We start from the raw sequence: 27,678 nt of genomic DNA, 5'->3' as shown, positions 1-27,678 counted from the left end.
AGCGCCAGCCTGCCTCCTCGGCGCTGATGCCTCAGTTTCCTCTGGTCAAGGTTGCACTTGCAGTTGTAGCAGCAGGAGGAGGAAGACGCGTCTGGAGCTCAGAGAGTCAGACCAGGCGCAGCTCAAACTTCCACGGCCCGTGTTTGGAATCTCGCTCCTCACCGAGGCAGGCAGCCATGGACGAAATGGAGGAAGAGTTAAAATGCCCCGTGTGCGGCTCGTTTTTCCGGGAGCCCATCATCCTGCCGTGCTCTCACAACATTTGCTTGGCTTGTGCTCGGAATATTCTCGTGCAGACCCCTGACGCGGAGTCTCCACAGAGCAGCCGAGCCTCCGGATCCGGCGTCTCTGATTATGATTACCTGGACCTGGATAAAATGAGTTTGTACAGTGAGGCGGACAGTGGTTACGGTTCTTACGGAGGATTCGTCAGCGCTCCCACCACCCCTTGCCAAAAATCACCAAACGGGGTTCGGGTTTTCCCCCCGACTGTCCCCCAGCCTCCACCGCAGCAGCAGCAGCACCTTCTCCCGCATCCAAGCTCGTTACCCCCGATTCCCCGCAACTCCTGCATCACCTGTCCGCAGTGTCACCGCAGCCTGATCCTGGACGAGCGGGGACTCCGCGGATTCCCCAAGAACCGGGTGCTGGAGGGGGTCGTGGACAGGTATCAGCAGAGCAAAGCGGCCGCTCTCAAATGTCAGCTTTGCGAGAAGAGTCCAAAGGAGGCCACTGTGATGTGCGAGCAGTGCGACGTCTTCTACTGCGACCCGTGCCGCCTGCGCTGCCATCCACCGCGCGGTCCCCTCGCCAAGCATCGCCTGGTGCCGCCAGCGCAGGGGCGGATAAGTCGGCGCGCCAGTCCGCGCAAAATCTCCACCTGCACAGAACACGAACTGGAGAATCTGAGCATGTACTGTGTACAGTGTAAGACGCCCGTGTGTTATCAGTGTCTGGAGGAAGGAAAACACGGCACGCACGAAGTCAAAGCTTTAGGCGCAATGTGGAAACTGCACAAGGTACGTGCGTAAAAATCACCAGGCTGCAAAATCTCTGTGCGTCTTTTCTTTCTGTGTGTTTGTGTGTGTGTGTGATTCACCATCCTCTGAGCGGAGCAACAAGTCCGCGTTGAAAATAATTTACTGTCAGCTCTGCTTATCCTCCAGCTGTGGGAATGTTCACTCTGTCACTCTGGATTTAAAGGAGTGCGCAACAATGTGCGCTGTGAGAGTGAATTCTCCTCCTCAGGTCAAGTGAGCTTTATGAGGCAAATATGAACAACGTGTTGCCTCCAAATGAGGAACTTGGTTCACAAGCCTGTCAGGAGGAGGCAGCTGTGATTGAAATTCAGTTCACGAGTGGACAGCCAGGCGCAGGCCTGCTTCATCAACAGGAAGCTGTCTCCATCACATCTGTGATTCAGGCTTCTGACCAGCTGTCCCCAGAGCTTCCATACAGCAGATTCCTGTGCTCTATATATGTTCCACTCCCTTTTCTGCTTTGACGGCTCACAGGCGCCCCCGGAGATCCTTACAGTCAGGGGCTAATGCTGGAGCCAGCAGCCCGGCTCAGATGCTCAGGCCTGCGGTGTGGACTGAGACGCTATTTTGGAAGCTGAGTTGTTGTGGGCAGGAGAGGCAACCTCTCACCTCCACACTCATCCAGCTTCCAGTGAAGAGGAAGCTAGTTATAGCTCACCCACCCACACACACACACACACACACACACACACACACACATAGGAAGAGTGGTGTGTGGTGTCTCCCATGTAGCCTCCACTCACACACCTCCCTGATAAGCTGTCCTCATCATTTACTCATAGCTGGTCTGATATGTCTCCAATCATCTCTTCTAGATGATGCTGAGATGGAGTGTCAGCTCTGATGTGATGGAAAAATCAGAGGGGGCCTCCCATCAGATTTCTATCATTTTAAAGTCGCCAGCCCTCCTCTGTTGAATCTTTATTGGATCTAGAATGGAAAACAGGGGGTATGTATTTTTAGAAACTAATCAATGCTCACAGGGATCTCGGTGCCAACGTGCCGCCGGTGCGCCTGTTTTTTTTTTGTTTTTTTTGGCCTCCGTCATGGCACCTGCTTGTTTCAGACCTGTCATGTGAAGCTGCTGCCCACCGAGCTGTGACAGATGGCTGAAGGCTGGTAGCTGGCAGAGAGGAGGACGGACATGTTTTGGTTGCTGCGGGGTGCTCCTCACAAAGCGGGGGGAAAAAGGAGGCTGTTTCCTACCCTGAGGACACGCTGTAGATTCATGTGGTCACGTGTGTGCCTCATATCATATTGTGTGGAGTCCAGCTGCGGCACTTTAAGATTCCCCGGCCAGCAAGTTATGGATAAACAATCAGATTTAGTGAAACTTCTTAAGATGAATCAATTTATAAGTTTGAAGGCTCATTATTGGAATTCTGGAAAAGGTCAGTTTACTGCAAAACACATCCACTGATAAAGGCCAGAAGGCAATACAGTGCTGTTATTGTCTTGTATCCCATCGTCCTATCACTGTAGACAGGGCTGGACTGTTCCAAAGAACTGGATCACTTTGCTAGTCTGGAAGGTCTGGAAGTGGGATTATTGTTACTAGAGCTGCACCCGTTTTGATTGTTCATTTGCTGAGTCATGTTTTGGTCTTGCAAACATCAGCCTCTGTAATGGATCAACAGGTGGTTTACTGTGTGAAACCAAAACTTTTAGTGACTGCTCAGTCTGCAAGCTTTCAGGTTTCTCCGTCTTTTATTCAAATGCACATGATCATTTTCCCCCGTCATCCTTAAACAGATTAAAGCGTCGGCTCGTTTGATCTTTGTGCTCTTGTGACTGCGTTTGTCATGCAGGAAGGCACCGCAGTCAGGAGTGATTGATCTGGAATCCTCACCTGCAGCATTTCTTCATCATTTAATGAGATCTCATCTTTGGGTTTCTAATCATGCACCATCATCGTCTCGCTCACGTGACATCTTTGTTGGGAGAACCTTGAACCATCTGCCACCATGGCAACCAAATCCCTGTGGATGCTGCGCAGAGGTCGCTAAGATACTGGACCCCACGAGGAATCCATCCCAGATGTTTTACTGCGTCGTCTTCTCCTCCTCCTTCTTCGTGTGTCTGCACTTAAATGAATGCTGCTTCAGATCATCGCTGCCGCTCTTCATGCTCCTTTTCTGCCGTTCGCTTGCCCACATTCTGACTTCTCTCCTCGTCTCACAAGCAACACAACCCACCATGATTTATCTCTGAGCCCCCCTCCTCTTCCTCCTTTTGAGCTGTGTGACCGTGTCTAAACCACAATCAATTTCATGTCGGCAAAGTCAAACACACACACACAAAATGAGCAGAAGCTTTGGAGCAGCGTCAGATTTGTGTCGGGACGTCTGTGTTAATCTCTGTAAATCACATTAAAAGGGGCGCCGTCAGACTCTTCATGGGTGTCACCAAAGGTCACGCAGGACCCCGGCTTCAATCTGGGTCACGCCCTCACTGTGTTCATTGGCAATTAACGGTGATTAATCAGATGGAAGCTTAAGCAGAAGAAGATGTGAGGGGTGAGCAGAAAGAAAGAAAGAAAGAGCGGATTCCAGCAGAAAATGAGTTTTTTCGTCATGCTGCAGGAGGAGACATAAATCAGACATTTTAAGCAGCGTCTTTGGAGAAGCGGGGTCATTTCTGAATGATTTAAGGAATGTTTCCTTTCTGGCACGCACATGTGCCTCCTTTTATGTGTTTGATCCTCTAAAAGAAGCAAAGTCAACCCAGGGGGACAATCTGCATCTGTGATGCCCTCCCACAAAAAGCAGGCAGGTTAATGAGGACAGACAGAGCAGGTGCTGGGTCCAATCTTTAAAGTGTCGTCTCAGTCTGGAGGCTGATGTTGTCAGGGAGCGTGTCTTGATTCATGTCTGAGACCTGCAGCCTCTGTGAACTCAGTGGGAGTGGAGGAGAAGCCCTGACAGTGGCAGGATCCCCGTCTATTTCCCTACTACTCTTTACCACAGTCTGCTGGTAGTAATGAGGGCGGCTGTTAGTCCGGATCCACTGTGAGTCTGCTCAGGACATCCACTCAAAGGACCGTCCAGTCCTGAAGATATATGAAGGTCATTAGTAAAGCTGATGGTGTTTGATGAAGAAAGGTGGAAACAGACTGGAAATGGACTGAAATCCAAGATTTAGGGCGTTTCACTTGTTTCTCCTAAAAAGCTCCAAGATACTGAACCCACATGTCTGCGTTGCTATGATGGACACATTTGTCTTTATTGACTCGAAGGCTGATTAACTCGGTAGAAGCACGATGACATGAACTGTGGAGCCAGTCGACTTCACCACCATCAGTAGAAACTCACACTGAGTCCATGCAACCATTAAGCTTCATTTAAACGACCTCTAGCTTGACTGACAGCGTCTGGAAGTCTGTCGCTGAGCCACGTCTGCCCTGTAGTCCTAGTTATTGTCCAGGAAGCAGACATTGGAGCCGATCTCCTCCAACGCCTTCAGTCCACAAAAGGGAGCAGAGTCCAGCCCCTAAAAACAAGTCTGGATCAAGTAGGTCACAGCGCGTTTGTTAATGTCAGAAATCATACAAAGTACCTTGTTTGAGGTTTCCAGACTTCCGTACTGGACTGTGAGCTTGTTGGTCAGTCAGACCTCAAGTTAGCTGGTTGTATCTGTCTTCAGTTTAACTAAATGTGAATCTTCGTCCAGCTCTCAGTGTTAATGTAGGACCGGTGACACAGTGAGTGGGGGCTCAGCAGCCTGCGGTCTGATTCTTTAAGTATGTCATCTCTGCTATTTGTGATTTTGTGCAGATAAAGAGCGTTAAAAGCTCGTTTATGTGACGAGACAAAGTTGCGACTGAGGCCTGTAGAGAATGAATTTTCACAGTGGGCGTGAGCTCGGATGTCTCAGAGCCATTTAGGTTGATGCTGCTCCATTACAGGCAGTGATATTTACCCCTGGAGCCGCCTTGTAAAGAGATTAGCTGTGTAAATGTTAATGAAAGAGGGAGATAAAGAACAGGAAAATGAGAGCGACGGGTTGACCTCGAACGCCTGAAGAGAGGAAGCGAAGCAGAGGAGGAGAAGCAGAGTGCTGCTTCCTGGGTCCTCACAGGAAACACTGCATTACAGAGTGAAGATGTTTTTGTTTCGATGTATTTCTCTCTGTTATGGGACACAGACCGGCTCCAGTCGTGAAACGGGAGCAGCATAAATCCCTCAAAAATCCTCGTGCCAGTTCTCCTCTGTGTCCCAACAGAGGAAAAAGGAAAGTTTTGCTTCTCTGTGCACAAATGAATCCCGGTCATAGTCAAATGTTTGAATTTCCGCTGCTACGTCTGGCTGCTCTGACTCAGTCAGCCCACTTTAAATGAGGACAGCAGTTACATAAGAGGGTGAGCTCAACCTGAAATCTGTGCAGGACAGGTTATAGCAGCACTGACCCTTTTTTATCATCAGCATTCCGGAGTCCACCTTGATGTCACCCAAAGGTTTCCTTAGAAGCAGTTTCGGACGGCGGGAGTACAGATGCAGTGGTGAACTTTCACCCAGGAGTCTGAGGTTTGTGCCCCCCTAACAACGTGAGCTGTTCTGTTTTTGTTCAGAAAATCACAACCGCTGTTGTTTGCTGTCACTTTTTAACTTAATGCTTCTCACACCAGCATCCTGTTTCATGCAGGAACTATAGATGTTTTCGTGAGACCTATAACCCGGACAGGAAGGTCACATGAAGACGGCTCAGCGTGAGTTAACCCAGCCTGCAGCAGCTCACCAAGCGCTCTGTGAATATTCACTGAATCCACATTTTTATCCTGAGCGCACAAACAAAGCTGCTTTTTGGTCGCTGCTGAGAATCTGACATTTCAAAGTGTCAAAGTTTTCACCCCCGAGAAAGAAACGCACTCACACCCAAAATGTCATTTCCAGCTCAAACCGACAGCACTTAACTGCTGCATTGTTATTATTATTGGATTATTGCTGCTGGGGAGCTGAGTGCATGTGATGGGAAATGACATTGTTGTGTGCGATGACACAGAAGGCCTCCTGTTTGGAGAGGAGCCTGGTGGTTCATGTATGTGAAACAGAGAGACCGAGAGGGGGGACAGGGTGGGACGTGACATGACCCTGTGGGAACCTCGTTTTGGTCGAGTGAACAACCGCCACGTTTGACGGGGGAGGATGGGTATTGTCTTCTGGGAGTAAAAGAGGGTTCGAAAGAAAAAAAAATGGCTGCAGCTCCGGAAGAGAGCAATAAAACGAGCGACGAGCTGATACAGTGGAAAACGCTGTGAAAACACATCACACGGGGTCAGCTCCTGGAATCTGACGCTAACCCAGCCAAGTGGGACTCAGTCCAAGGGAGGACCGTCAGCCGACCTTTGACCTGAGCGTTTGGGAAACCATGACAGCTGCCGCTAACATGAGTCCACAGCAGCGGGGCAGGGGGGACAGTACGAGGCGGTAACAGCTGAGCAAAGCCCGAAATGTAAACTTTCTGTGTGTGAAACGTCCTCTTTGTTAACCAGGGACTCGAGTTTCAAAGCCCAGGAGATCCACATGAAGGACATGAAAATCTGACCAAGGACATTTGGAGTCAAACCAAAAGTAAAATGCTCATTCTGGCTCCTTCTGGGTCTCTGAAATCCATCAGCTTCACTCTGCCTGGATCACTAAGCTGCTTCCTTCGTCTCAAGATCCCGCCACACACCCACACTCACATGAGACCCTCAGCCACGCTCCGCTGGTTTCATCACAGACCGAGCAGGTCACTCACACCATTTCATCTGTCTTAAATTGGCTTTCTCTCTCATTTTGCTCTCTGATGCCAGCGAGGCAGCTCCTGCTCTGCTTTGGCCAGTTAACAGTCAGCTTGCGTTGGGTGACAGAGCAGATGAAATGAAAAGCACTCGAGGCGTGTGGAGCCCGCAGAGCTCCGTCCTGAAAAAGCAGGTCAAAACATGCCGAGGAAGAGGAGGCTCTTTCATTTCTGAACAGCTCAGGGCTGTAACTTCCTGCGCTGTGCTCAGGACGGCAGGTCAGCGTATGGGGGGGTGAGGATGAGGAGGGTAAAGGGACCTAGTTATATGTTTTAGTCTGTGAAAACAATCAGAGCAGGTGATTTATGAACTTCACCAGAAAAAAGTGAGAAAATATAGCCAATGCTTAAAAGTGGTGAAACTTCAATACCCAGGATGCACTGGGCTCACTGGTTCCCAAGCCTATTGCTACTAAAGAGCACTGATCAGAGGAATTAGACGTCATTAAACGAATGTTTGTCCAGCAGATGTGTGTAAAGTTTGAGAAGTGGCCCCAGAGTTGGATGGGTTCCATGTTGGACATCACACGGAGGTCTTTGCCTGAACACAGAGCTCTGAAGGCTGAGGCTGGAGGCTTTATTTGAAAAATGGTGTGCAACATGATGAGATTTGCATCATTTCCAGAATGACTGATGAGAACACTTAACGATAACTCTTCATGCATGATATTTACATTGAATTTGCATTTTCATTTCTTGCAAGCGTGGGGACTAGATTTCATGTCATGATTTATGCTCCAGCTCAGAGAGAGAGGCATGTTTTAAAAGTTTCCTGTTTTTACAGTCTGGCCCCGGGAACCAAAGACATGTTGTTTAGGGAATTAAAAGCATCGTGGAGGAGGAGGAGAAGAATATGCTGCATGAGCTTTGGAGGGGTTTGTGGAGGTAGCGCGGTGGGTTGGGAAGCTTAGGATGTCCCTGCTATTTGGAAGCGCTAATCATCTCCGTAATTAAGCCGAGTGGGAGCACGTGCACGGCATGAATAATTCAGCAGCAGCTCCAGGGGCATTCTGCGTGTTTCATTTTCTCTCCACGGCCTCGGCGAACTAGCCAATCTGTCAGAAGAAAGTGTCAAAGAGACGTCAGAGCCAATTTGGATTAAAGCCCCCACCAGGAAGTGCAGGGACAGGGATTAGTGTTGGGAGGTTCGACTCTTCTTACTGACTCAAATCAGTTACTCTCGAACCCTCACGTGAACGAATCTTATTGTGAGTCATTTCGTTCATTTCGTTCATTTTTACAGCCGGTGGCGCCGTGTCCCTCTGTAGTATAGTGCCGCGCATTGATATGGGACAAAGTATAATAAGTATAACTACCACAAGCAATTCAAAGCATGTGAAAACATAAGAGGGCAAATACACACCACGGTACAGTGACTTCTGTCCTGCATCCTCCCTGCCAGTGTTGTTTAACAGTGCCACAGTGACTAGGTAGCTGTCACGTGACAAATGAACGAGAGTGTACTGCTTCACACACACATGAGCTGTGAACGAGAACGAATCTGTGCAGCCTGTGGAGCTTGTCACGTGACAAATGAACGATGAACGAGAACGAGGAGGAGAACGAATCTACAGCTCTGATCCGTGCAGCCTGAGCAGCCTATCACGTGACAAATGAACGATGAGCGAGAACGAGGAGGAGAACGAATCTACAGCTCTGATCCGTGCAGCCTGAGCAGCCTTGGTTACATATGATTTCATGACTGGATAATGTACTATTATATTTATTATTTAATGGCAGAGTATAACACAAAACATGATGTCATTTTAGAAAGCATTTATTTACAAACGCACTTTACATACTACTACTATACACAATAACACTACACATCAACAACAAGCAAAGACCATTAATTATAATTTCATGAATACATAGCGTTTGCCTGGTGTCACGTGACAAATTGAGGAGCGTCAGATATCAGACATTCATTTCCTTGTTTGTTTCCACAGCCCCGCAGCTGAGCTTCAGCTCTCGCGTGACAAATGAGCAATCCGGAACGATTCGTATGAACGATTCGTATGAACGATTCGTATGAACGATCTGTGAACGAGTCGCAAGTTCCTTTGCTGATCATTTGCTGCTGGCCAATTGGCACACAGCCTGAGTGGCTTGGCCGTCACGTGACAACAGAACGAAGATCCGGGGGCTACCGCGACTCAGGAACGAATCATATCTGTTTCCTGTCCTGCCAACTGAGCTTTATGCGGCTGCCTGCCATGTAGCGAAAGAACGAATCACTCACTGAGGGGACTCGTTACCCCGATTCATATAAAAGATTCGTTCATATCGAACGAATCGTTCACGAGCAACACATCACTAACAGGGATGAGGGGGCAGGTATGATACCCCTGCTAAAGCTCCTAACAGCACACAAGCAGACCAGTGTAAGAGCTCCTCTGAGCTAATTAAAACGCTTTAAGTCAAACGCTGAGAGATGACTGAAGATGCTTTTGAGTAACCTATTTTCCAAAAAAGGATGATTTTTTTTTGGGTTCAGGGTTCCTCCTCCTGCTTTAATCCTGTGTGTGACACACTGTCATTTGGTTAGAAGCTGTAAACAGACATAAGCTGACGCTAAGGTCAACCTCTGGTTAAAGAAGCAGAAAGAAGCCTCTCCCCAGCCCAGCAGCCTTCAGATGAAAGGAAGTGAAAATTAACGAAATGTTACACAGCTTGATTGCTGATTGTGTGTCTCTCCCTGCAGAATCAGCATCCACAACATGAAAAGACTGTGGTTGTTTACACGAGCTGCTGCCGTCCTCAGAGGAAACAGCCTGAAATATTAAGCGAGCGATCGGATGCTGCCGCTCGCCGTCTTGGGAACCGTTTCTGTTGTTAAAGAATTAAGATGTTACGCGTTGGGCCGGATTGTGATTCTCCGCCATGTTTAACAAGATCTTACATGAAACCTTCTTCCACAGGCAGAACCTAAGCGACTGGTGTATTATTCATCACTTATATCTGCTGTCATCAATAATGCACAAGCAGTCGTTAACTATCCACACAGAGAGAGAAGCTACAATAACTGTAATGACACCGAGGACTGAGGACAGCAGGAAGTGGGGCAGAAATCATCTGCTCTTATATTGGCGAGGGTCGTCTGCAGGAACTGACCAACAAGTTGACATTCGCACACATTCATATGTCTGCAACAGTCCAAGTACAGGCAAGAGGTGAAGCACGAGTGGAGCTGAGGTGGACGGACAATTCATGCTCCCTCAAAGCCATCATAACACCCATAATTATGTGTTATTTTAGGATTTTGTGCCCCCCTAGAGGCTGCAGGGAGAACTGCACTTCTCTGTATGCTGCCTTGATATGTTGATGTTGCACACTGATATCCTGCCTCCTCCTCCACAGACTCAGCTGTCCCAGGCTCTAAACGGCCTGTCGGACCGAGCCACCGAAGCCAAGGAGTTCCTGGTTCAGCTGAGGAACATGGTGCAGCACATCCAGGTACTTAAAAACACACACATGCAGACGCAAACACACGTTCATCTGCAGAATCCTGGAGAGCTATCTGAGGTGTTCACATTATTATAATCCTCTGTGTCCAGTGCGACATATCACATGATGGAAGTTACATCTGACATGGTGAGCAGAACTAAATTTAGATGCTCGTGTGGAGACAAAGCTGTGCTGAGCTTAAGAGGGTGATTAGAGGAGGGAGGTGGGATTAAATGCTCTTTCTAATAGTCGTCACACAGTGAGACCCTGAGACACGAGGGAGGAAAACAGCAGGTAGGAGGAGGAAGGGGGGGAGGAGGAAGAGGAGGGACAAAACTGTGTGAACATGGATGGCATTAGGTGTAATTGTGTGCTGATGCCTGATTCACAATGATTAAACCATCCTTCCATCCTTTAAGTGTGGAATCAGTGTCCATGTCTCTGTCCCGCAGGAGAACGGCGTGGAGTTTGAAGCCTGTTTGGTGGCACAGTGCGACGCCCTCATCGAAGCCTTGAACCGACGCAGGGCCCAGCTGCTGGCTCAGGTCAACAAGGAGCACGAGCACAAGCTGAAGGTGAGCCAGCGTCCCTGGAAGTCTCGGCTCCGCATTCTGTCTTTAAACCATCTTCAGAGCGCTGAAGAGGGGATATAAGAGCAGAGGAGGGAGGAGAGATACATTTGTGCTGTACAGCATCCAATTTCACGCTTGGACGCTCTGTAGAATCAAGGTTTTCACACGTGTAGGAGGTTGGAGGAACACAGCCTGTGCATGGCAACATGTGAGCACTGACACACACACGCACTTTTTATCCTGCTTGTATGATACATTCTTTAGATGTGAAGCTCTTCATGGAAGTGGTTTATAAATAACTAGCTTGGAGCGGATTTTCTACACCCACCAGCCTGCTCTCCTTTTTCCTGTGTTGTTACCTTCTTACCTCCTCTGAATTAAGGGTCGGCTACTTCCCAAAAAACACAGGGGGTCATTGTGTAACGCTCAGATTGAGTGGATAATAAATAATAGGTTGTGCACTTCAGGTTGTGGATTTAAACTGGTAGCTTTCGAGGGTTTTTGTAGGATCGCATGCTGAGCTGAATATTCACCAAATATTCGGTGTGAAGTCAAGGAGTCAGAAGATGGTGATGTGATCATGTGTGGCCCCAGATTTTCCACTGAGAGTGATCACTCTCACTAAGATTTGGCAAAACAAACCTTTTTAAACAGATCTATCCAGGCTCCAAGCTACATGCCTGCAGCCGAACCAGTGGTGATTCAGATTAAATCAGCATCTCATGAGGAGGTATTGGTGGTTTTGGGTGTGTGTTTTACTGTGACAACAGAACAACTTTGAGCATATGTTCTACGGACATGCTAACTAAGATGCTACTTACTACGTGCCGGCTTCTGCAGCTTGTCGTGTTTCCTCTTTGGCAGATTGGTGATATCTATATTTGGTGGTAATCGCCTTGTAATAGACCCCGACTGACAGATGGTTCCTCCAATCATCAGCCAGGTGTTCTCTCATTGCAGTTTCCTTTTCAAAACACTGCCCCCTGCTGGTGTGGAGAGTCATTTCATGCAGAATGTACAGGCCTTAGTCTTTGTGGTGAGTTTAATACCCCGTTCACACTGGGGAAAAAAATCTGGCTAAAGCAGGATTCGGGCCTATCCTGAGTGTGAACACCTCGAATCCGGCAGTATCCAGTTTGATTTCAATCGGCTCAAATGTGGCTCAGATGTGAACGCAAATGTGGCTAGCGAATCTGGCTAGCGACATGCTACTTCCGGTTAACGGGGCGTGACACGGGACAAAAAACTGCACGATGCATGCACACACGCGGTCCTACCGCGGCCTGAATGGACTCTGTATATTACGAGGCGCCACCTAGTGGTTTGGAGGACAGCAAACACGCTGGATGAAGCCGGATTTGAGTGCGGACACAAGTGTGTGCTAGCCATATTTGGAAATAAGTCTGAACGCATCCAGCTTAAAGGCTGTCTGGGCTCAATCCTACTCTAGCTGGAATTACTTTCTCCAGTGTGAACGGGGCCTAAGTTCAACTTAGATCAGAGACTGCAGTAGTTCTATTTGCCTGTAGGAGGTGCTCTGCAGTGTACATAGTATTATACAGTGTATAGATGCTGATTTGGTTTTTAAAATATGTCCTGGACACATTCACACCTCCAACACAGTAGAATTTTAATGCATATTTAAACCCTGCCTGTCAGCTCGGTGCCTCCGTGTGTCGTCCACTGAATCTTAATGCAGCAGAAACACGTTTCAACACGACACATCTGATGATCTGTATGTGCTTTCAGTGTCGATCTCACATGTGAATAAGGTGAGATTCCCACAGAGTCGCTGATGCAAGAGAGCAGCTCACTCTAAGGGAGGAGGGAGAGGATGCTGAGTGGAGACGTAGCTGGTTTTCTGGAGTGGATCTCCAGTAATTGGAGCCTCTCTCGTGTGAGCCGTCAATGGGATGCTCTCTGCTTCATTAGCAAGTCAGTGGCGAGGGTCATCCTGCAGCTGTGATTGGATGAGACACATTTCAGTCCCTCTGCACTCCTGATAATGATGATGCAGTCCTCTGTGTATTTGCTTAGCAGATTTATTAGCAGATTCTAATGTGAGATGAAATACCAGCTCTGCATTTTATAGATGTCCAATTAGGAAACTAATGAAGTACCCTGACTGCTCATAATAAAAGCCATAAAAATCTGATTAATTTAAAGCTAAAACAGCAGCCGACAGAGTTTCCTGCTGCTGCTGTCCTGTGGTACTGACAACGGAGCCTAGTCGCCATGGTGACGGGGACATGTTGTGCCCATTGTTGGAAGCTGTGGAGGCGAGAAGTAGACCTTCGTGGCATGAGTCAGGTTCAGTTTTCTTCTTCCCTCCAGCACATCGGGAGGACTGACCGCATGTTTGTCTGAGAGAGAAAGACGACGGAGGCCCGTGTGGCCGCCATTCTATAAATACTGACGTCAAGTACACATGCTCAGAGGATACGCCACTGAAAGTGTTGACACATGCACACGTTTTTATAGCTAAAAGGGTTGTGTTTCAGGCTCTAACTGAAACTTACATGCTTAATCTTACAGTGGAAGCAATTTTCAGAGACTGTGGACTGATGCTCCCTCCTCCAGGCAGCCATTTTTCTCAGTTTCTGTCAGAAAGATATGAGAATCCTCCTTACAAATCCTTTAAACTGGCTTAATTGATAATCCATCACAGAGTTCTCTCCTTCTTGAGTCGACTACAGATCAGCCGTAGATCCCCTAAACTATCCAAACAATCCATTAGCCGCCTGTGTGTGTCAAAGAGGGGTTGCTAATATAAGCTTTCTTTATGAAAGATGGCAGTTAGGGGTTAGCTTAGCATCCATCTTCTACCTCCTGCAAAACTCACTTTTAGCACCAAGTTGTGGTTTTAGGGGAGGATATGTGATGCTGAGGAAGTTAACTTCCTGGAAGCACGGCTGATTGGCTGACAGCATCACATGGATCACCTCTCCTCAGTTTGATCTCTGAATCTGTTTGTGCTAAGCTAAGCTAACACTCGAGCCCTATCGCTGCTGAAAAACAACAGTGGGTTAAGTGTGCACTCTCTAGTAGTCAAGTGCATTAAAAAAATCTGCAAACTCTTCCTCCTTCTTGACATAAAGTGAGGAAGACTCCAGGGAGCAGAGTTCCCCCTGGAGCAAACCGCTTAAGTCAGATGATGAAGAGTCAACAGTGGAAACAGAAACAGCCTCAGAGCGGCTGCACTCATTAACCGGCCCGAGCTGGATGTCCAAAGCATCCGGCGGTGAACTTTACAGCATGAAGACGATGATGCAGACTGACTTCTGTTTCTGATTCACTTTGTGTCGCTCTCATCTTCATCGTGGCACCGCCGAGTCTGTGCGCTCGCATCTTCCAGACGGTGCAGAGCAGAGCCTCAGTTTGATCATATTTCATATGTTACATTAAAGAGCCACGCTGGTGTTTTTTTGTATCAATCACAGGAAATCTAATTAGTCAGTGTTTCATCTCTGCTGTCACACAGTATACTTTAAAGGAACAGTGACACCACTTTCATGCAAAGAGCTTTAATGAGAGGATCTGTGCATCACTGGCATCACTGGAGGTGGCACTTGTCACTTCCTCTGACCATCACTGCACTGCGAGACGTATTCCCCATCTCCAAACCTGCTTCCTCTCAGTCTCCTCCTCATGCTGCTGTAAGGGGACAGGTTGACGCTCCTGCAGGGCCAGCAGTGCCGCAGTGACCTGGTAATCAACAACAGAAGGAGCTTTTACTGTGAGCTCATCTTTCCTCCCTCCATGTCTCTCAGTTAATTTCTCACAGCTCTCATCAAGATGCTAAATTTCCTCCGCTGTCGTCCCACCTGAAGCTGCTGCAGCCCCTTCTGTCTCTGCTAAATTCAGATGAATGGATGTTCCCCTGCACTGATTATCCAGTGTTCATCTGGCAGAGCGGTGGCGCCGGCGGCGGCGTTTCTATCTTATTGGAGAGCTGATTTAAAGCAGATTTCAGGAGAGATGACTGAAGAGAAGCTGTTCAGGAAGCAGCTGAGAGGAAAGCAGTTCCTGGCTTTTGCAGGAGCATGTGCGTGCAGAGGCGGGACAGCGAGGCGACTGTTAAACAGGCAGTGACAGTGGTGAGAAAGTCCTCCTGGAGCTCTCCCAGGCCACTGCAGGGGTGTGTGGATGTTCCAGGCTCCACTCAGCAGGGACACTTTGGCCTTCAGCCACAGAAATATGGATCAAGCCAGAGGTTAAACACGGCCCGCTGGCCGATGCATTCAAGGGGAGTGATTACAATACGATTAGATGAAAGTATGAGTTTACTTAAACTGCAGTCAGACCTGCTGCATTTTTTATATCTGGGTGATTTATTCAGCCTCTCAGACTTCTGTCTTTATGTTCTCTTAAAAATCTGTCTTCAAATTCAGTGGCATCTTCGGCTTACAAGGCTGTTGCATCAGGAGGAGCGATGAAGGTGCATGGTTTTTCTAAATCGTCAGGCTCTTCCTGAAGCTACCGAGAAACGATTAAAGCATCTATATGTACTATGAGCTGCATCGTGTTAATAACACAGGACTGCATATGTAGGAATATCTCCAATGCAATCAGTCTTTGCTGCGACTGTACACTTTCATATCGATGTGCTGCGACTGCAGTCACCAGCACACCGTGTGTGTGTGTGTGTGTGTTTACTGTCGGTCTCCGAGCGGCTGCGGGAAGGATTTTCCTCTCCATTCAGCATCGGAGCCCCTCAGAGAGCAGCAGTGAAGTTTCTGTTTCCTAGCAACCCTCAGTCCAGCACCTCCGCTTATTTCACAGTGTTGCAAAGAAAGGCTGTGGACATCAGACAGTAAAAGGGGGAGACAGAGGGGGGAGGAGAGAAGGGGGGGTGGGGTCTCCCTGTCCAGTCAGTCAAATATTATAGTGCCTGAGCAGAGGAGGGGAGCTGTTATTGACCTGCTTGCATATATAAATTGTGATTAATGGGTTAAAAGTTATTCCATTAAAATGAAAGAAATTCACATGTCATCACTCTGAGAGACATTTTCACTCCGTCACGTCTCTGATGTAACCAGTGATGACTATGTGTGAAGGCTAAATGTCACTTTCATCCCATTCACGTCAATAACAGGATCCCTCCCTCCTCTTCCTCCTCCTCCTTCTCCTCCTTCTCCTCCTTCTCCTCCTCCTCCAATCTGTGTCTCCTGAGGGAAAAAAATTACTCGATCAATCAGTTTGACAATCCTGCCGCTAATCTTGTTATTGGTATTCCTCCTGGTCGTCTCATTCAGCTTCTTCTCATCCATTAACAGCTTTGTTTAATCTCTCTCCTCTTCTTCTGCCCTTTTCTGTCATCCCTCTCTCATAGGATTCATTACATCCTCACTTCTTTTCTTTGCCTTTCTTTCTCCTCTTTGTCTCCTCTTCCCCTCATTTATCAACATGTCTGCACGTTTTCTCCCCTATAATTGCCGCTATAGTCTTCACACTTTATTAAAAATAATAATGTACATATGATTATCTTCTGTATGCTTGTTTTGTGTTATTATACTTTGAAAACTTGTATCTTGTGGTTTTTCCTCTTCATGTTGTCCCTGCAGGTGGTGCGGGATCAGATCTCCCACTGCACGGTGAAGCTGCGTCAGACCACCGGGTTGATGGAGTACTGCCTGGAGGTCATCAAGGAGAACGACCCCAGTGGATTCCTGCAGGTAAGAGGCACAGCAGGGCTCATCTCAGATCGATCTTCAGACTTCTCCTGAGCTCATGATTGAGTGAAACCGTTGCTGTAAAACTCAAGAGTTCACCAAACAACTAAGAAGTGTGTAAAGTTACAGAGACATGGTGAAACAATTCTAGACTCGATATCAAAGGTAGGGGAGGAGATTTAGAAAACTCAGTGAGAGTCAGCCAGATTTGGAAAATAAACACACGCCCCTTTCTCTCGGAGCTCACCCTGAAGCCACGCCTCCCAATCACATGGGCACGCATCACCTGAAGACGAGCTGCGGTCTGTGACTTCGGCCATCATGCACGTACCTCTCTGGTGCGCACAGAGCAGGAAGAGAGTGACAACCAGCCAATACTCCGCGCAGGGTCCACCCGGAGGATTGGCTGATGTTTTTAGCGTTTTATAGATTCCACAGATGATTCATATTCTTCGTTTTAAACTGCCGAACTAATCGGTTGCTATCGGATTGTAAAGAGACATTACACTAATTTAACAAAAAGTGCATCAGAGTGAAATCTCCTACCTTTAAAGCATCTAGAGGAGGATACAAGCAGTAAAAATGAAATGTTGACCTTTTCAAAATGACTTGGTGATATGGTCCATAAGTCATAGTCTCTCTGGCGACACCTGTGGTGATAAGTGGCACTGCATGGGGTGTTTTTGAAGAAATGAAACAGGCACAAAGTGATGGTTAGATTAACAAATTCATCAAGAAGTGGGAAGCAGTCAAAGTGTCAGATGTATGGTCTCATGGTTTCCACCTGGGCTACACCATCATCTTCACCTTCATCACCTTCGTCTTTTCTTTGTTTGTTCAGCCATTGCAGTCAGACTTCAGGGACACTGGCTCTTAACACATTTATGAACACTTTGGAGGTTGATCATAGTCAGGAAGAAGCTGACCGTCTGACCTGCCTTTCTTTATCAACTCATACGATCCCTCAGATCTCCGATGCTTTGATCCGGAGGGTCCACATGACAGAGGGTCAGTGGGGGAAGGGAACTCTCACCCCGAGGATGACCAGTGACTTTGACCTCACTCTGGACAGCGGGCCGCTCCTGCAGACCATCCACCAGCTGGACTTTGTGCAGATGAAAGGTAACACACAGTCCGCCCTGCTGCCAGCGTCGCTGGGATGTTTGTGCTGTGGAAACGAGTGTTCTTTTCTGTGAGGGGGGGCGGCCTTCTTTTTCTGTGACAGCAGTCCCCTGAGTTTGCAGTTGCAATTTAAAGACTTGTTCTTGTGTGCGACCTCTTTAGCTTAACACGGGGGGCGTGTAACATTCTGTGAATTAGTCAAGAGAAGTTTGGTGTGTGTTGCATTCATGAGGACTATTGAATATGATGCCACATCCAGCCGAGGAGTGTGTGTGTGTCTTTTTGTGTCTCAGTGGGTTGTAATCTGGCCTGGTTCCCCCCCCCCCTCCACCTCCTCCTCCTCAGTCCCAGCTGCTCCCATGCTCCAGCTGGAGGAATGCTGCACTCAGAACAACAGCGCCACGTTGTCATGGAAACAGCCACCGCTCTCCAACATCGCCGTGGACGGGTACATCCTGGAGCTGGACGATGGAAGTGGAGGGCCGTTCAGGGTAGGTTTCCCTCTGCAGCTCCTGATTTATTCACACATGACAACATCACTTTTGCTTTTAATGTGAACTTTTGTTAGATTTACGAGACAAAAAGCAGAAAACAGGACCAGCTAGAGGCGTAACTCACCTTTAGAAAGTGCTCCCCACCCCCCCACCCCCTCCACCTTAACAAAGGCTTGTTCAGTTCATGCCGGGCAAGACGGCGGCGCCACCAGGTGAATGTGAAGGCAACATTTTGTAGTTGAAATCCCTCAAGTCAAGTCTGACCGCCGTACACCTCAACTCCTGAGAGCGTGATTGGGAAACACAGCTGTCAGCTGGGATGATCCTGCAGGAAGTATGATCCAGGATCAAAGAGGCCTTCGGACCCTCGCAGAGGTTCAGCATGTAATCCATCCCTGTAAGACCCCTCCCCAGGTCTCCATACACTGAGCTGGCTGCTTTGTTACAGCAGCAACTTATACGTCCCGAACAATTCCCTCAGCACAAAGGCGCAGGATATCTGTGTCTGAACTCTAAACCTGCGCACAGAGCGCCTGTTGACTCTCAGAACAATCAATCTGGGAGGCGTTCTGAAAGCGTTGTTAGCGTTTAGGATGTAGCCCCCAGCTAACTGCTCTGAATCATGCTTTATTTGTGCAGGAAACAAATGAGCTGTGTGTTTTTTACTTTACACACCCTCAAGACTGAGACTGAGTCAGCACAAAAACCTGCAAAATGTGGCTTTTTCTTCAGTGTGAAAGGGCACAAGCTGCATTCACTGAAGGATCCTCTTTGCCATCAAAAGTCACCAGTCACTGGTTCCATGATTGGTTTTTACTATGTTTACTTGGTTTCCATGTGTATAACATCCAGCTTTTACTCAGCACTTTCAGAATCAAACATGTGTGTCTCCATACTAAGGGGATAAAGTCTGAGTCAGTTTTAACTCGAAACACAAATGTTGTGAGTTCTCAGAATGTAGAAATCTACCCTACAACTATACAGTGTGACTGGACAAAAATAGAAAATGGACCAAAATTACATGTAGAACTCAGACAAACTTCAGACAAATCATAGCTTCAAACCCCATTAAGTGTTCATTTTGTCAGTTTAACACTAATTCATTGATATAAGATTTTTGGGTTTGGTTTTTAAAGGTAGAAGAACTGACCACACAACAACTTGGAATAGAGGTCAAAACATTGGACTCCTTGAAGGTTTGCTTGAATGTTTCTTTGCAAACCTCAGTGTGACAAAGCAGACAGTCACTGCCTGTGTAGTGTGACAGATCCAGCACCTGTTTCTGGAGGCATCCCGTGTTTTAATTTAGAAAAAAGCCGGCAGTGACCTCCAGTCACTTTGCTCTGCTCTCTCTCTCCCTCTCTCTCTCTGCTGGTCGTTCTCTCTCTCTCTCTCTCTCTCTCTCCCTCTGCTGGTCGTTCTCTCTCTCTCTCTCTCTCTCTGCTGTGTGTGTGTGTCTCTCTCTCTCTCTCTCTCTCTCTCTCTGCTGGTCGTCAGCCTTTATCTGTAATCATGTCTTCCTGTCTTAATTACAAGTGTTCAATGTGAGGGTGATCATACAGCCAGCTGATTCCTCATCTGTATCCGCTAACGGCTAATTGGTAAAAAGTCAAACAGTGTTTCAGTGTCTTCACTTGAGCCGTGTTTAATCTCCTACCTGATGCCAAAAAAACAAAATTTCATTTTAAAAAAGTTGTGAAGGAAGTTCGTCGTTTTATTCTTCCTCCTCTACTCTCTGACTCATTGAGTCTCGCCAACGCAGCGCCATGCTGAGCTTGGCGAGTTGTGTCCCCGTGTCTATTAATACTCAGGTGTGGGCTGCGGCGCCCACGCTCAGTTGTACAAACTCTCACTTATTATCCCCACCCCTCACGGCCAAAATCCACATGGGACTCTCCTGCAGAAGCTGCAACAGGGTTCTGTTCAGACATTACTACGCACTTGCCAGTTTAACAGGATGCACTGTGTGTGTGTGTGTGTGTGCAGGAAGTGTACGTGGGGACAGAGACCATCTGCACAGTGGACGGGCTCCACTTCAACAGCACTTACAAGTCCAGAGTGAAGGCTTTTAATGCCAGTGGAGTGGGCCAGTACAGCAAGACGCTGATCATGCAGACCTCTGAGGGTACGTGGCGCTCCTCCTCTTCCTCTTCCTCTTCCTCCTTCCTCTGCTCCTCCTAATCCTTCTGACTATTCATCCATGTATTCCTCTGTCTGTCAGAGTTTGGGGTTAAAGTTGCTCATAAAGTTTGATTGCAGAAAAGAGCCAAGACTCCAGTCTGTGCTGGCACCAACATAAAGTCATTAGAGCTTCTTCACAGACAGGCCCGAGCTCGGCTGGACTCACCAGCTGCCCCCATGTGTTTGTTACTGAGCCAGATAGCTTCATTTTCAAAGTAGAGCGACCAATAAATGATACGAAAATGTTTGTCCATCAGAGGGTGATAGGTCGGTCAGATCGTAGACTAAATTTAATCTAAGACATCATGGTGTGCGACCCCTTTCTCCACCTCTTTGCCTGTATTTGGAGTTCAGGTGGACCGCTGCCAACATGGCGACGGTCAGAGCATCTGCGCGGAAACTTCAGAAACCTAAAAAGAAAAGGCCATTTCTGAGATATGTCCCATCTTTATGCACATTTTAGGACATTTATCCAGCAGAAAAGCAAAAAAATAAATGTTGTTTCTATGGCAACAGCATCATTAAAAACTCCCTTCAATATAAGGCCAGTCTGCTCCCACAAATTCGTTCTTTTTTCTGCCTGAACAAGCTTCTCCTCCATTTTCTCTGTTACCATGGTGACGCTGATAGCGGCGCTTTGTAGAGGATAAATGGAGACTGTTATCAGGGCTTCTACCTGCCACATGTTTGCCTTTAAGTCTTTGTTTCCAGCTGTTGTTCCAAGTCTTTGTTAATGCATGATGATGAAGTATGACTGAACTAGCCGATCTAACATGTGCTGTCTGTGACTGTGTGCTTTGGCAAACAGCTGGCAGGTGTTTTATCATTAGATGCAGCTTATTTATCACCATCCGTGTGGGCGCAGACTGGAGTCTCTGCTCGGCTTTCTTTCATCTGTTTTGGGGGCATCGTGTTCGTCTTACAGCAAATAAATCTGAACTGAACTCTAGGAGATCTGAAGAATATTAAATGGATGCTGCCAGCCTAAAGTCTTCTTAGAAATCTAGATCCACTTTTTTTGACACAGTTTGAGTTAATTAAGTGTTTCAAAGGGATTTCAGACACCTTCAGTTGATTTCATATTTCATGTAACACAACAAATAATCACAGTAAAAGCTTCCTAAACCTCTGTGAGGAGCTTTCAGTCCACCGGCAGGATGTGGGTTTTATGTGTAATCCACCACGTGCCCGTCTCTCATTAGTTAAATGTGGACCTGGAAGACCTGCACAGCCTCCCTGCCTGCAGAGGGAGCGCTCAGCACCCAGCTAACCACTCAGATTCTTTCTTTGCAGCCGTCTTTGCAGCTCTGCTGTGATTTTGTCCTCTTTGTACACTTCCTCCGTCACAGCAGCTCTTCTTTCTGTTTTTGGGGGATTTCCTCTGAACCAGCTTCCCTGATCGATTCTGCTTTTCTGCCCTGTCCCCACCCTCTGCTTCACTGCTTCGCTTTGCTCCCCTCCTCCTCCTCCTCCTTCTCCCCGTTCTTTTCTCCTCTTTGCTCCCTCCTCTTTTCATTTCACATTTCAGCTGGACTCCCTCCATGTGATATTCAGTCTATAGGCACAGGTATGGACGGCTCTCGTTGCTGACTCTTTCCCCTCTCGCGGCCATTGCTTGTTTCATCAGTGAATTTTCACACTCAGAACCAGCAGGTGGGCAGTTTGTTGCTCTTATTATTAGGCCTTCGATACAGGCCTTTAATAAATGTCTTTATTTCCTTTGGGAAATGAGGCTTTGTAATGAAACTTCTCTCACACACAGTGACGCCAATAAAAGGCTGAATAGAACTGCCCGCCTGCTACACTCCCATGTGTCTCTGTAGAGCCTGTAGAGATGTAGCGCCACATGTTTCAGTCAAACAGTGTTGTTAGCATTTGATTTAACCAGCTTGGAGAGCAGCAGAGTAAAGGAACAGTTCACTCAATTACAGTGAAGAACCATTTTCCATCAAACCCCCTAAAGTCAACAAGCTGATATTTTTGGGTTTATTTGCTGAGAATGCTCTTGTTTTGGGCTCCACCAGCAAAATATCTTCCGATTTAGCGTCTTAACACACCGATATGCTCAGCAGCTAACTGCACCTTACAGTGAGTTTATCAGTGAACCTTTCATTCTGAATTAAAGCAGCTTTATCTTTATGAAAAGTTGAGTTTTAAGAAAAGTCAGGGTCCAGTTTGTTGCTCTCTGCAGAGCTTTCCCCTCATTAGTTGAGTGGAGTTTCATCAGTTGCATGGCAACAGAAGGAGAGATGGTAGAAGAAGCCATTCATTCAGAACTGTTTGATATAATCTGCTACTCCAAGCTGGCACCAGTTAAGACGTATATCCTGATATAAGTAAGTAAGTAAGTTAAGTAATTAAGCTAAGTCATGATATGGTAACATCTTAACTTATAGTATGGTTCTAAGGATTGCTAAGCTTAAAGTAATCATAAGGTGAATTTTCCTCTCATCTTCCATCTAGATATTTTTCCAGTGTAACCTCACCTCATTAACCTTTAACCTCCGTTTGTGACATCACCATCACTGCATCCATCTCTCACTCACTGATCTGAATTTAAGGCTGAACAGACGTGTGTGTGTGTGTGTGTGTGTGTGCAGTCGCCTGGTTCACCTTTGATCCGGCCTCCGCCCACCCGGACATCGTCTTCTCCAACGACAACCTGACCGTGTCGTGCAACAGCTACGATGACCGGGTGGTCATGTCCAACTCCGCTTTCTCCCGCGGCGTCCACTACTGGGAGATGACTGTCGATCGCTATGACAACCACCCCGATCCGGCTTTTGGCATCGCTCGGGGCGACGTCCTGAAGGACGTGATGCTGGGGAAGGATGACAAGGCCTGGGCTATGTACGTGGACAACAACCGCTCCTGGTTCATGCACAACAACTCGCACACCAACAGGTGACAACGACAGAGGACTGTGTGTGTGTTCATGCAGACGCCGTTTCTCTTGGTTAATCTTGCTGTGTGTGACCCTGCAGGACGGACGGCGGCATCGCTAAAGGCTCCACGATAGGAGTGCTGCTGGACTTCACACGTGGGATCCTCATCTTCCTCATCAACGATGAGCAGCAGGGTCCGGTGGCGTTTGAAAGCCTGGAGGGCACCTATTACCCGGCTATCAGCCTCAACCGCAACGTCCAGGTAGGAAACAAGACAGCACACTGCTGACGATGCTGCTCACCACCCAGGCAGGGTCAGGATAACATGACCCAGGTGACAGGTCCAGACTGGAAGGATGCACATGCAGTTATTCACTCAACCACAGGAGGGCGCATGGCTACATAAACACTTCCTAACCTATAATATGCTGCAGATTTAACCCTGACAAGTGGTTACATTAGCTATAATAATACAGTACAGCTCAGACTCAATAAATCAATAAATGTTACATAAAATGTTGATTTTACAACATTTTTTGTACTTATATTTTATATTTTAAATAATGTCTATACTGAACATTTTTACCATTGCCTGTATTTTGCTGCTGCAATAGCAGCATTTCCCAGCTTGGGATGAATAAAGTATTTCTATTCTTTTCTTTTCTCACTTAAACTTTTTTTATTATTATTATTTTTGAATTTAAAATTAAAACAGAGACTTTATTAATCCCACAGAGGGGAAATTCGAACCACCAACCTTCCGGTTATTGGACAACCCTGCTCTACCACTGAGCCACTGCTGCCCATAAAAAGATGCTAGATGCTATTACCTAAATGCTAATTACCTTAAACCTCACTAATATAGCTCAAAAATATGATTAAGATCAAATCAAATTGAACGAGGCGACACCTCATGTACTGACATTATTGACTATAAAAAAGTCATTGGACATCCTCCTTTAGTGAATCACAGCCTTTATCCTCCCCAGACGTGCCTTAGCTTGGTCACCCTAACCACACCCACCCATGGGGGGCATGAAAGTCTTCACAGTGTCTAGGTTGTCTTAGTTTTAAATCAAAATGTTCATGTAAACTAAAAAATAATAAAACAAATGCAGTGTATAGTGTTTTATGTGGCTTACAGTCCTAAAGGAACCCTGCACACATTTCGCCCTCCAGTCACACTAAACTGCTCAGCACTACTGGCTGATGGCAGTGGGTCCTTAGCAGCGCCACAGGGTGCGTGTTTCATTTACTCATTTGCACAACACCAAATGAGATTTTTTACGTCTAAATCGATGAAAAAAATCCCTGTGCCTGTTTCATAAGTCACTCCGTACTTCATCCTATTCTGACTGAACAATAACACAAAGAACTCCTGCTCCTGCATGCTGTTCCTCCTCACACTCAGAACAATGTGTAACTACAGAACAATCCACCAAACTTAAATCAGAGTAACATCAGGGTAAATATGAAACTGCTTCCACGGGGGCATCAGGGATTCAACTTTGAAAGAGGAAGCTTCAAAGAGTCGGCAACAGTTGGGAGCTTTGATTCTCTGAGTGCCGTCTCTGGGAAGCAAAGTGCCTCCAAGACCAAACGGCTCAACAGCTCCACCTTCAGGAGGAGAGATAAACTGTATTAACAGGTTGATTTGTTTCAGGTCACACTGCACACCGGTCTACCCATTCCTGATTTCTACACTCCTGGGGAGGCAGATCCGACCGGCTCAGTGTGCTAAAGACTCACCGACATCAACAACCACATCTACAACACAGTGTGGGGAAATCTGTCCTGGAATTCCCAGGGTTCACCCCGCTCCCCGCCTCCCCGCCGACTGACCCCATCCAGTGCTGAGCCATGCCTTTACCATGCCTAACCTCTGTCCACATGCAGGGCAACACGGACGGTGCTTGGCCATCTGTACCTTGAATTCTGGAAAACAGTCTCCAGCTGATGGACTCAGAATGTTATATTAAAACACAATAATGGAGTATTTCAGCTTTCAGTTTTCCTGCCTGCAAGACTTATATGAGAAGACTGACGCTGATTATCAATGCCCAGCTAACACTCTGTTAGCTTAGCTTAGCATAAAGCCTGGAGACAAGGTGGAAAAGATAGCATGTCTGACGTTGCATCATTAAAAAGCATTTACAAATACATGTTAGGGTTTTATGAGCACAACAGCATGTATGTAAAAAAAATGATTATACCTTTCCAGTTGTTATGCTAAGCTAAGCTAATCTAAGCTAGAAAGGAGGGTATTTTGGTCATTAGAAACGGCGCCCCCTGTCGTTCCAACCACTACTCACCCAGCTCTTTTTCACAAACATCATCATCATTATTACAACCCTAGCGGGGGGGAAAGAGGGGTCATTTCGTGCGTCTGTTGGCGTGAAAGCGTGTGAGGCTGAGAGTGGAATGATCCCAAGTTGAGAAGAGCAATATGGCCGACTCTCAGCCCCTGTGTGTAATTCAGACGCTTTTTTTTAGTGGCTTAGCTCGTGTGAACCTTCTGTATCGTTTGTAAAAATGAAATAAAAACACAGCATCAGTGTATTATACGCTACGGCAGCGAGGCCTCCGTGCAGCCTCTCTCTGCAGAGCAGCTCTCAAAACAGGAGGGGCGCTGGTTTCATGTATAGTCAGGTAAAGATGTTTGAATAAGGTGCTACAGCAGCTCGCTTAGCTCTTTTCTTTTTTTTTAATTGTAGGTGACTGAATACTGGTAGTTTTGTAATATTGTTATTGAAATGATCTATTACAAAGAGGTGTATAGCTACATAAGTTATTGATGTTTTTCAAGGAGAGTTCATCATTGTTCCTTCAGTTGATGTATAGTTCTATGACAGAAAGAAGAACTTTTTGTTGCTTTAGAAATGATATGAAATGTTTGTGGTGGAGCTGCGGAGGCTTTTCTGTCTGTTTGTTTGTTTGTTTGTTTTTTCCTACAAAAGCAACAAAAGAGGAGACACTGGGAGGCTCTTTGTGGCAACAGTTCCCCCAACGGACAGACAATGCTAACATTTAGTATGACATCATGGTGCTAATGCTTAGCAACAAAAATACTCATTAGCTTCATTAGCATGCTAATATTTGGTGCTAATTAGCACAAAAATACTCTAGCTTCATTAGCATGCTAATTAGCAACAAAAATACTCTTTAGCTTCATTAGCATGCTAATATTTGGTGCTAATTAGCACAAAAATACTCTTTAGCTTCATTAGCATGCTAATATTTGGCGCTAATTAGCACCAAAAATACTCTTTAGCTTCATTAGCATGCTAATATTTGGCGCTAATTAACACCAAAAATACTCTGTAGCTTCATTAGCATGCTAATATTTGGTGCTAATTACCCTTAAATATAGATGAAAAGCAGAGCTTATTTGCCAGCAGCAGATCCTTACCTCTGAGTTAAACGCGTTAGCAATAGCATCACCTCACTACACAATGTTTTTAAGCATATAAGCACTGTAGCGGCATGCGGAAAGACATGCTAATAACCAAGATGGCTGCAGTGCTGATGCACAGAGCAGCCATCTTGGATTTTACCAGCTTCCCCAGTGAGTGAACCAGAGGTTTAGAGGTGTAGTAGTTGAAAAGGACAGTGTAATACTCACTGTGGAGGGCCCTTTAAGAACAAAGAAAATGAACCCTTCCTCCTTCAGGTTTACTGTACACCTTATTTTATTACTGCCTGCAGCACATTTTCATTGCAGTCCGGAACAGAGGCCGCTGCCACCGTGCTTCTGGCTGAAGTCAGTGTGTCGACTGCTTCATGTGAGGGAACTGTTGCCTCATCCTGAGACACACTCTTCATGTCTTTAGCGTACACATAAGGTGCTATCCTGTGTTCGAGCTTCATGGGCGTGCCTTCCGCCTCCTCAGCACCCTGATCTTTGCTATGAAATAGATTCATTGCTTCAGCAGAGTCGACTGTAACATCTGTGATGCCTGACTTCACCTGCTGCTACGTATTTTTCTATGGTTAAAAAAGGGCAAAATTCACTAATACTCATGTTTGTTATGGGTTTAAAAGCCACAGTATTGAAGGGAAAATCACAGTCAGGTCTCATATTGTTTTTTAGCTCCCCAAATCAAATGGCTGCACACGGTGAACCAGGCTGATGCTGTACGCGCATGTGCAGCTTTCAGCGAGCTGCACGGCCTTCGAGTTCGGGTTCATGCAGCATTTAACTGGCTGTTTATCAAGGTGAACCTTTTGTTCAGCTGTAATTATAAAACAGAAAAAAGAGCCCATTCAGCAGCGAGAGCTTCGCCTGACGAGTGCAGCCATTATCAGAGCGTTACGCAACCTCAGATCCCAGGATGAATGAGCAGCTTCATTAAAGGAATTCTCCAACTGTCCAGCATGAGATGACACACACACACACACACACACACACACACATGTGAGTGTGTGTGTGTGTGTGTGTGTCTGAGCTGGACACATGGAGGTGTGTGATTGTAATATTTAATAATGTA

The 27,678-nt window shown here is 46.7% G+C and overlaps 1 protein-coding gene across 3 annotated transcripts; it reads left to right on the top strand.

Annotated features, from left to right (window-relative positions):
* The first annotated feature begins 75 nt into the window (after positions 1-75).
* Positions 76-26,087, top strand: trim9 (tripartite motif containing 9). 3 transcript variants are annotated; one of them, XM_028395952.1, is made up of 11 exons: positions 76-1,019; positions 10,179-10,274; positions 10,718-10,840; positions 16,402-16,512; positions 17,478-17,631; positions 17,977-18,122; positions 20,112-20,250; positions 21,835-21,873; positions 22,907-23,210; positions 23,291-23,453; positions 24,855-26,087. In XM_028395952.1, exons 1-11 carry the CDS (start codon positions 177-179, stop codon positions 24,930-24,932), a joined length of 2,196 nt encoding a protein of 731 aa, XP_028251753.1. In that variant the 5' UTR covers positions 76-176; the 3' UTR covers positions 24,933-26,087. The 3 variants fall into 3 exon arrangements, with proteins under 3 accessions (XP_028251753.1, XP_028251754.1, XP_028251755.1); XM_028395953.1 differs by lacking the exon at positions 21,835-21,873; XM_028395954.1 differs by lacking the exon at positions 21,835-21,873 and having other exon boundaries at positions 17,478-17,659; positions 17,891-18,122.
* The last annotated feature ends 1,591 nt before the right edge of the window (positions 26,088-27,678 follow it).

This window comes from Parambassis ranga, chromosome 22 (assembly GCF_900634625.1).
Source record: "Parambassis ranga chromosome 22, fParRan2.1, whole genome shotgun sequence".
Lineage (NCBI taxonomy): Eukaryota > Metazoa > Chordata > Actinopteri > Ambassidae > Parambassis > Parambassis ranga.
The sequence above is the reverse complement of the archived record's forward strand: the minus strand, read 5'-3'. Positions and strand labels throughout refer to the sequence as shown.